The sequence below is a fragment of the Perca flavescens genome, chromosome 6 (genome assembly GCF_004354835.1).
Source record: "Perca flavescens isolate YP-PL-M2 chromosome 6, PFLA_1.0, whole genome shotgun sequence".
Classification (NCBI taxonomy): domain Eukaryota; kingdom Metazoa; phylum Chordata; class Actinopteri; order Perciformes; family Percidae; genus Perca; species Perca flavescens.
The window spans coordinates 3,717,515-3,727,808 of NC_041336.1; the positions used below are offsets into that span (position 1 = coordinate 3,717,515).

Consider the following 10,294-nt stretch of genomic DNA (forward strand, 5'->3'; position numbering starts at 1 on the left):
ATGAAGGCGACAAGAAGGCGACATAAAATGCATCATAACGGTGACGAAAAGACGACAAATTATTACTAATTTAGGTCAGTGGAGCCGAACAGCGTTGACAAAGACGCTAAAACGCGATAATGCGTCTTGATAACGCGCATACGAACCTGCGTGTCATACATACGCCACTTTATGACATCACTCTGGTTCTGAGGCTCTTTCTGGACCTCGGGGAGACCGACCGGTCCGGTCCGGTCGGCGTGGCGGAGGGTCAGTTAGTGTCCCGCTGCTGTCTGACTCTCTGCAGCTCTTCCTCGTAGAACAGCAGCTGGTCCACCTGGACGGCAGCGCCCGGTTGGTCCGGCGGGCGCCTCACAGCCCCGGCGCCGCCGCCACGCCGCCGGGCCTCCTTCGCGTCCTCGTACAGCTTCTGGAAGACGTCGGAGCCCACGCGGCTGCACACGGACCTGCAAGGGAGGACACGCTGACGTTTGAATCCACACGACAACGACGACGAGAGGCTACTAACTGTCTGTCTGAGCTGCTTCAGGGGAGTCAGGAAAAGTTAAAGATTAGAGGCAAAAAAAGGACCCAAAATGTTGAAAAAAAAAGCATAAAAAATGTGTGTGTGTCTCTGTGTGTGTGTGTGTGTGTGTGTGTGTGTGTGTGTGTGTGTGTGTCTGTCTCTGTGTGTGTGTGTGTGTGTGTCTGTCTCTGTGTGTGTGTGTGTGTGTGTGTGTGTGTGTGTCTCTGTGTGTGTGTGTCTGTCTCTGTGTGTCTGTCTCTGTGTGTGTGTGTGTGTGTGTGTCTGTCTTTCTCTGTGTGTGTGTGTTTCTCTGTGTGTGTGTGTTTTTCTGTGTGTGTGTGTGTCTGTGTGTCTGTGTGTGTGTGTGTCTGTGTGTGTGTGTGCGTGTGTCTGTCTGTCTCTGTGTGTCTGTGTGTGTGTGTGTGTGTGTGTGTGTGTCTGTCTGTCTCTGTGTGTGTGTGTTTCTCTGTGTGTGTGTGTGTGTGTGTGTGTGTGTGTGTGTTTTGTGTTTCTCTGTGTGTGTGTGTGTGTGTGTGTGTGTGTGTGTGTGTGTGTGTGTGTCTGTCTCTGTGTGTGTGTGTGTGTGTGTGTGTGTGTGTGTGTCTGTCTGTCTCTGTGTGTGTGTGTTTCTCTGTGTGTGTGTGTGTGTGTGTCTGTGTGTGCGTGTGTGTGTGTGTCTAGAAATGAGGCTGATTTAGTTCAACATCTGTCTGAAATTAATAACTGATTATTCAAACATGTAACAGACATATTTAAGTTCTAAATCAATGTAATCCGACCGCAGAGCTCACGTCTCTGTGTGTGTGTGTGTGTGTCTGTGTGTGTGTGTGTGTGTGTGTGTGTGTGTGTGTGTGTGTCTGTGTGTGTGTAAGGGACATACAGCTCCACCTTTGTGTGTGTGTGTGTGTGTGTGTGTGTGTGTGTGTGTGTGTGTGTGTGTGTGTGTGTGTGTGTGTGTGTCTGTGTGTGTGTAAGGGACATACAGCTCCACCTTTGTGTGTGTGTGTGTGTGTGTGTGCGTGTGTGTTTAACTCATCCAGACAAACTTAATCTCCTGCAATCAATGTCTTGCATATTTGGAATAAGTGACCATACAATGTGATCTCACTTAATAGAAGATAGAAGTATGATACAGGTAAGGCATTATCAGTGGTGGCGGATGTGTGAGAGGGGAAGTCTGACTGCAGTCGGACATTGGAGATTCGCGCTCGTAAATTATCAAATTGTTGCTGCCAACTGGGGTGGCAAGGCTTTCTTTTAGGGTGGCATTTGCCACCCTGGTAGATCCGCCCCTGTGTACATGTCTGGGGAGTGTGGAGAGAGTTAATTAAATGTATCCCCCTCTATCTCCCCTTTCATGTCTTCAGCTGTCCGGTAAAAATAAAGGCCTTAAATGCCTAAAAAAAAAAATCTTTAAAAGTCTTATTAACTGAAAACGGCAGTACAAAGACTGGAAAACTCACAAAAATAAACAGAAGGGCAGCACACAGGCAGGAGTAAAACTGACGCAGGACCGGACACAAAGCACAGGGAGGAAACACAAGGGCTTGGCTACAAAACAATCTGACAAAAGACAAAGGGAACACAGAGGCTAAATACACGAGGTAATTAACAAATGAGGGACAGGTGATACAACGGGGCGGGGCAGGACAATCAACAAAGGCGGGAAAACACCGAAAGTAAAGCTAGACGTGACAAGACAGAAAGCAGACTATCAAAATAAAACAGGAAACAGGAACACAGACGGAAATCATGAGGACAACTAAACACAGAAACGTGACACAGGACACAGTCGAGAGGGGATAAACACAATAAACAGGGAGAAAACTAAACACAAATCTACACAACCGGATACAGACAACAGAAATGAACCAACAGGTAACAGAAATGGAACAAAATGCAAAACACTGAAACCATAACAGTTTTGTTTTCCAAAATTCTGTTGTGATTTGTCCTTCAGGGCCTCCGTACAAAACGGACCACAAAAAAAAACTGAAAGGAAATCCGTTTTAAATGATCTTTAACTCATCTGCAACACAAACCCATCTTCTCTGCTTCCAGCTGATAGATACAGCTTCCATTCAGCTCTTTGCATTCAGTTGTTAGACCAGAGTTATAGCCGCTGCTCGCCTCTGATTGGCCGCTGATGGAAGGTGGCGGTCATCTGATTGGTCGCAGGTGGTCGATGAAACTGAACCTTCGATTAGGGCCAGCCCGTAGCCATGGTAACAACATCAGACACACAAACACACACACACACACACACACACACACACACACACACACACACACACAGCTGCTCGGTGTGGATATTAAAGGCTGTCAGCTGCTCTTAAAGCCCACGGGAGGAGGAATAGAGAGGTAAACAGCTGAGTGTTGAGTTTCAGTATATCACCATATTACCAACTAGTAATATCACCACGGTAACGTCTAAATATCGCATTACATGGTGGTGACAGCATGGAAACCCTTTATGTTCTGGATCCTTTATGTTGCCTTTATGTCACATTTTTGTCGCCTTTTATGTCACATTTTTGTTGCCTTTTATGTCACTTTTATGTCATATTTTTGTCGCCTTTTATGTCGCCTTTTATGTCGCCTTTTTGTCACCTTTTTGTCGCCTTTTATGTCACATTTTTGTTGCCTTTTATGTCACATTTTGTTGCCTTTTATGTCACTTTTATGTCACATTTTTGTTGCCTTTTATGTCACATTTTTGTTGCCTTTTATGTCACTTTTACGTCGCCTCTTTGTCTCCTTTTTGTCGCCTCTTTGTTGCTTTTGTCACCTTTTTGTCACCTTTATGTCGCCTTTTATGTCACATTTTTGTCGCCTCTTATTTCACATTTTTGTTGCCATTTATGTCACTTTTGTCATATTTTTTTGTTTTATTTTTATGTCACTTTTTGTTGCTTTTTATGTCACTTTTTTTTCGCCTTTTTATGTCACCTTTTTGTCGCCTTTTTTGTCGCCTTTTTATTGCCTTTTATGTCTTTTTGTCACCTTTTTGTCGCCTTTCATGTCACATTTTTGTTGCCTTTTATGTCGCCTCTTTGTCGCCTTTTTGACGCCTTTTTGTAGTCTTTATGTCGCCTTTTTGCTGCTTTTGTCGCCTTTATGTCGCCTTTATAACGCCTTTATGTCACTTTTATGATGCCTTTTTGTGGCCTTTTTTTCGCCTTTTTGTAGTCTTTATGTTGTCTTTTTGTCACCTTTATGACGTCTTTTAGTTACCTTAACAACGTGGCGACACTGTAAGAAAACCCTCCGTAGGAAAAAAAGGATAATGTCTTGGACGACAATTACCAGACTACAAGTTCAACTTTCCCATTTTGGGATTATAAAGTGACTGAACTGAAAGAATGTATTTAAACTTTATTAAGCCTGTTCCACATGGTTTAACAAGCCTACCGTATCGGGACTCTTCTCTGTTCCTATTGGCTCCCAGACGTGAGCTCTGCGGAGGAAGGAGAGAGAGAGAAGGGGGGGGGAGGAGAGAGAGAGGAAGGAAGGAGGAATGTCTTGAGAGAGAAGGAGAGAGAGGAAGGAGAGTTCAACTTTCCCATTTTGGGAAGGAGAGAGAGGAAGGAGAGAGAGAGGAAGGAGAGAGAGAGGAAGGAGAACGAGAGGAAGGAGAGATGAAGGAGAGAGAGAGGAAGGAGAGAGAGGAAGGAGAGAGGAAGGAGAGAGAGAGGAAGGAGAGAGAGAGGAAGGAGAGAGAGAGGAAGGAGAGATGAAGGAGAGAGAGAGGAAGGAGAGAGGAAGGAGAGAGAGAGGAAGGAGAGAGAGGAATGAGAGAGAGAGGAAGGAGAGAGAGAGGAAGGAGAGAGAGAGGAAGGAGAGAGGAAGGAGAGAGGAAGGAAGGAGAGAGGAAGGAGAGAGAGGAAGGAGAGAGAGAGGAAGGAGAGAGGTAGGAGAGAGAGAGGAAGGAGAGAGAGAGGAAGGAGAGAGAGAGGAAGGAGAGAGGAAGGAGAGAGAGGAAGGAGAGAGAGAGGAAGGAGAGAGGAAGGAGAGAGAGAGGAAGGAGAGAGGAAGGAGAGAGAGGAAGAGGAGAGAGAGAGGAGGAGAGAGGAAGGAGAGAGAGAGAAGGAGAGAGAGAGGAAGGAGAGAGAGGAAGGAGAGATGAAGGAGAGAGAGAGGAAGGAGAGAGAGAGGAAGGAGAGAGAGAGGAAGGAGAGAGAGAGGAAGGAGAGATGAAGGAGAGAGAGAGGAGAGAGGAAGGAGAGAGAGAGGAAGGAGAGAGGAAGGAGAGAGAGAGGAAGTAGAGAGGAAGGAGAGAGGAAGGAGAGAGAGAGGAAGGAGAGAGGAAGGAGAGAGAGAGGAAGGAGAGAGATGAAGGAGAGAGAGATGAAGGAGAGAGAGATGAAGGAGAGAGAGAGGAAGGAGAGAGAGAGGAAGGAGAGAGGAAGGAGAGAGAGGAAGGAGAGAGAGATGAAGGAGAGAGGAAGGAGAGAGGAGAGAGAGATGAAGGAGAGAGAGAGGAAGGAGAGAGGAAGGAGAGAGAGGAAGGAGAGAGAGAGGAGAGAGAGAGGAAGGAGAGAGAGAGGTAGGAGAGAGGAAGGAGAGAGAGATGAAGGAGAGAGAGAGGAAGGAGAGAGAGAGGAAGGAGAGATGAAGGAGAGAGAGAGGAAGGAGAGAGAGAGGAAGGAGAGAGGAAGGAGAGAGAGAGGAAGGAGAGAGGAAGGAGAGAGAGAGGAGAGAGGAAGGAGAGAGAGGAAGGAGAGAGGAAGGAGAGAGAGAGGAAGTAGAGAGGAAGGAGAGAGAGAGAGAGAGGAAGGAGAGAGGAAGGAGAGAGAAGAAGGAGAGAGAGAGGAAGGAGAGAGGAAGGAGAGAGAGAGGAAGGAGAGAGGAAGGAGAGAGAGAGGAAGGAGAGAGAGAGGAAGGAGAGAGAGAGGAAGGAGAGAGAGAGGAAGGAGAGAGGAAGGAGAGAGAGAGGAAGGAGAGAGAGATGAAGGAGAGAGGAAGGAGAGAGGAGAGAGAGATGAAGGAGAGAGAGAGGAAGGAGAGAGGAAGGAGAGAGAGAGGAAGGAGAGAGAGGAAGGAGAGAGAGATGAAGGAGAGAGAGAGGAAGGAGAGAGAGAGGAAGGAGAGAGGAAGGAGAGAGGAAGGAGAGAGAGAGGAAGGAGAGAGGAAGGAGAGAGAGAGGAAGGAGAGAGGAGAGCTGAGCTGAGAGCTGCTGTCGGTTTACCTGCTGACAGCAGCCGAGTCACGGACGAAAACACACGAGACACCTGAGCTCCACCCTGTCACTCACAACACCTCCCCCAGACACACACACACACACACACACACACACACACACACACACACACACACACACACACACACACACACACAAAACAGAGACACACACACACACACACACAGACACACACACACACACACACACACACACACACAGACACACACACACACACACACACACACACACACACACACACACACACACACACACACACACACACACACACACACACACACACACACACACACACACAGGGACCTTTAATGTTTCCAGAAGCTTCTCCTGAGCTCAGCTTTACCGTTTGGGTTCCACGCGTGTTTCTATTTTGTCTAAATGTTTGTTGTCATGTTGCATTTTCTCTGTGTGTTGTTGGAGCTAGGTGGTTATTAAAATATCTTTTTGTTTCCATTATCGTCTCTGCTCTCTCTCTCTCTCTGTGTGTGTGTGTGGTTTGTTTTTCTCTTTCGCTTTCTTTCGTTCTAATCTTTACAAACATGCTGAATCTGGTTCATATCGCAGTCTGATCCGCGCTGCCGCTCCAGGCAACATGTTTGTCTGGAATAATTGGATTATTTTAAATTAAAATTCCCTCAGACGCTCACAGAGAGACCGAGCTGGTTCCCCAAAACACAGAAATATCAGACAGTGTCTACCTATGTTATGGGACTTATAGAAACAGAAATATCAGATAGTTTCTACCTATGTTATGGGACTTATAGAAACAGAAATATCAGATAGTATCTACCTATGTTATGGGACTTATAGAAACAGAAATATCAGACAGTTTTTACCTATGTTATGGGACTTATAGAAACAGAAATATCAGACAGTTTTTACCTATGTTATGGGACTTATAGAAACAGAAATATCAGACAGTTTTTACCTATGTTATGGGACTTATAGAAACAGAAATATCAGACAGTTTTTACCTATGTTATGGGACTTATAGAAACAGAAATATCAGACAGTTTCTACCTATGTTATGGGACTTATAGAAACAGAAATATCAGACAGTATCTACCTATGTTATGGGACTTATAGAAACAGAAATATCAGATAGTATCTACCTATGTTATGGACTTATAGAAACAGAAATATCAGATAGTATCTACCTACTGTATACTTAATTAGGCATTTTATCAAATATCTTGAAAAATAGTTAATGAATACTTTATATACCTGCAATAAAAGGAGATGAACCCCCCCCCAAAAAAAAAAAAATTAAAATAAAATTAGAATAAACACAGCTATAGCCCCTCTGATGCTACATGTCAGCACTGGATTTTCAAAATAAAAGCCCCTGTGAGACTCACTCTCTCAGGTGTTGGATTCTGGTCTGCAGGAGGCTGCTGTTGATTACCGAGGGCCCCCGAGGGCCCCGAGGGGCCTCTGGCTCCTCTGGGTCTCCTGGTTTACACAAAGACACCATACAACTCAGAATATTAAACATGTCATTTACAATCCTTTATCTGCCTCCGCTCTGCTCTGCTTCCATTCATTAAAGCACAGTAGTTTGTGGAGGGGATGGTCACAGGTTTCACTGTGTGTGTGTGTGTGTGTGTGTGTGTGTGTGTGTGTGTGTGTGTGTGTGTGTGTGTGTGTGTGTGTGTGTGTGCCAACTCTCTTGAGTACATTAATGTGAGTATAATGAGGTCGTCAAAAATGCATTCAATGGCTTGAACTTATTGGGGTTGCTATAGAGCTGCCATGTCACGCTCCAAGCCCAAATGTGATATCATAACAAAGAAGGGGACTCCACCAGGCTGGACATTCGTGCTAATTTGTGTGAGTTTTAGCGCATCCTAAACCTAATGGGATTATAATGGCAGGATATCTCCCACATGCACGCATGCACACAGTGTCACACATACACACACACAGAGTCACACATACACACACAGAGTCACACATACACACACAGAGTCACACATACACACAGTCACACACACACACACACACACAGATAGTCACACACACACACAGAGTCAGAAACAGTCACACACACACACACAGAGTCAGAAACACAGTCACATACAGTCTCACACACACACACACACACACACACACACACAGTCACTCACACACACACACACACACACACACACACACACACAATGCTTTTGTGCATTTTCTGTCCAGCTGACTTGTGAATATTAAGTTAATTAAACTGTCCCGATGTGGTTTTAGTTCATAAATCTGCCTCTCAGCAGATAAAATTAAGAAATAAAAAATTAAATCTAAGATTTAAAAACATTAAGAAGGAAAAACAACAACTCATGAAAACATTCAACGGAAGGAAGGAGGGATTAGAAGACGAGGCGACAAAATAAAAACTGTTCTGAAAAGTCAAGATGTGGTTTTCTTCAGATAGTGACATCTAGAGCTAAAGACATTCAGAGTCTCACCGGGTTGGGAGTCTTAACGAGCGCGGAGTCTTAACGAGTGCTGAGTCTCAACGAGTGCCGAGTCTTAACGAGTCCTGAGTCTCAACGAGTGCCGAGTCTTAACGAGTCCTGAGTCTCAACGAGTGCTGAGTCTCAACGAGCGCTGAGTCTTAACGAGTGCTGAGTCTCAACGAGCGCTGAGTCTTAACGAGTGCTGAGTCTCAACGAGCGCTGAGTCTCAACGAGCGCTGAGTCTCAACGAGCGCTGAGTCTTAACGAGTGCTGAGTCTCAACGAGCGCTGAGTCTTAACGAGTGCTGAGTCTCAACGAGCGCTGAGTCTCAACGAGTGCTGAGTCTTAACGAGTGCTGAGTCTCAACGAGCGCTGAGTCTCAACGAGTGCTGAGTCTTAACGAGTGCTGAGTCTCAACGAGCGCTGAGTCTCAACGAGTGCTGAGTCTTAACGAGCGCTGAGTCTCAACGAGCGCTGAGTCTCAACGAGTGCTGAGTCTTAACGAGTGCTGAGTCTCAACGAGCGCTGAGTCTCAACGAGTGCTGAGTCTTAACGAGCGCTGAGTCTCAACGAGCGCTGAGTCTCAACGAGTGCTGAGTCTTAACGAGCGCTGAGTCTCAACGAGTGCTGAGTCTTAACGAGCGCTGAGTCTTAACAAGCGCAGAGTCTTAGCGAGCGCGGAGTCTTAACAAGCGCAGAGTCTTAGCGAGCGCAGAGTCTTAGCGAGCGCGGAGTCTTAGCGAGCGCGGAGTCTTAACGAGCGCTGGGTCTTAACGAGCGCTGGGTCTTAACGAGCGCTGAGTCTTAACGAGCGCTGAGTCTTAACGAGCGCTGAGTCTTAACGAGCGCAGAGTCTTAACGAACGCTGAGTCTTAACGAGCGCGGAGTCTTAACGAACGCTGAGTCTTAACGAGCGCAGAGTCTTAACGAACGCTGAGTCTTAACGAGCGCGGAGTCTTAACGAACGCTGAGTCTTAACGAGCGCGGAGTCTTAACGAATGCTGAGTCTTAACGAGCGCAGAGTCTTAACGAATGCTGAGTCTTAACGAGCGCAGAGTCTTAACGAACGCTGAGTCTTAACGAGCGCTGGGTCTTAACGAGCGCTGAGTCTTAACGAGTGCGGAGTCTTAACGAACGCTGAGTCTTAACGAGGCTCCCGATTATAAGAAACTCCTAGCGAGCTCAGATCTGTTCGCAGTTCTTTAAAGGTCATAAAACTCACACAGGCGGAGATTTCGGGGGGGGATGCAGAGGATATGTCACCCTCAATATCTGGAAGAGGTAGATTTAAAAAAAAACAATATGAAACCTACTCCCCAAAAGATGCAAAAGTAACCATTCAGGGGGCTCAAACCACGTATATGTCCTTCTTACCTGTACATATACGTGTCCCGATGATTTCATACACCCCTACAGTGGACCGTACCATCTTAACCTCGCAGCGCTCTTTTCTTGTTCTTTCTCACATGTGAGGTTTAAATATGCAGAAGGTTTTAAACAATACAGGGAAATCATTGAAAAAACAATAGCAATAAAAAGACATTTTGTACCATAAATTGATGCAGAAGAGGCCAAAATTGTTGGATAAAAAAAAAATCCAAGACAATGATGAGTTCATCTTGATGTGGCTCTGGCTTGTCAGGCTAGGACTCAAAAAGTCTTCTGGTAGCTGTGCCGAGAGAAATCTCAATCATTCCCAATGTTACAGAGACGGAGAGTGTAGGTATATGTAAGGAGATAACATAGACACAGGCTAATTACTGATTGCTAACATGCTAGTTAACATTAGTAATTATTGATCACTAACATGCTAGTTAACATTAGTAATTACTGATCACTAACATGATAGTTAACATTAGTAATTACTGATCACTAACATGCTAGTTAACATTAGTAATTAAACTTAAACAGATAATGGAAGTCCAAACTGCCTGTGAGCTTCTCCTGTACTATACGGTAATTCCTCTACTGTGTGACAGTAATGCTGCGTTCCAGGCAACCCATAACTCGTGTTTTCACAACCTTCTACTCGTGAAAGAACCTTGGAACGGCGAATTTGATGCTGTACAGACGCAGTTTATTAACATTGATAAGTATAAATAAATAGACATATATAGGCAACGTAAAGTAACCTAGATAGCTAACGTC

The 10,294-nt window shown here is 45.4% G+C and overlaps 1 protein-coding gene across 1 annotated transcript in view; it reads right to left on the reverse strand.

The window, feature by feature from the left end:
- Positions 1-250: 250 nt before the first annotated feature.
- The window catches only part of nek11 (NIMA-related kinase 11), a 75,603-nt gene continuing 65,559 nt past the window's right edge, over positions 251-10,294 (reverse strand). Inside the window, exons 13-14 of the mRNA XM_028579817.1 lie at positions 7,064-7,157; positions 251-446 (exon numbers count right to left, since the gene is read on the reverse strand). Coding sequence (XP_028435618.1) covers positions 251-446; positions 7,064-7,157 — 290 coding nt within the window. The remainder of the gene's footprint in view (positions 447-7,063; positions 7,158-10,294) is intronic.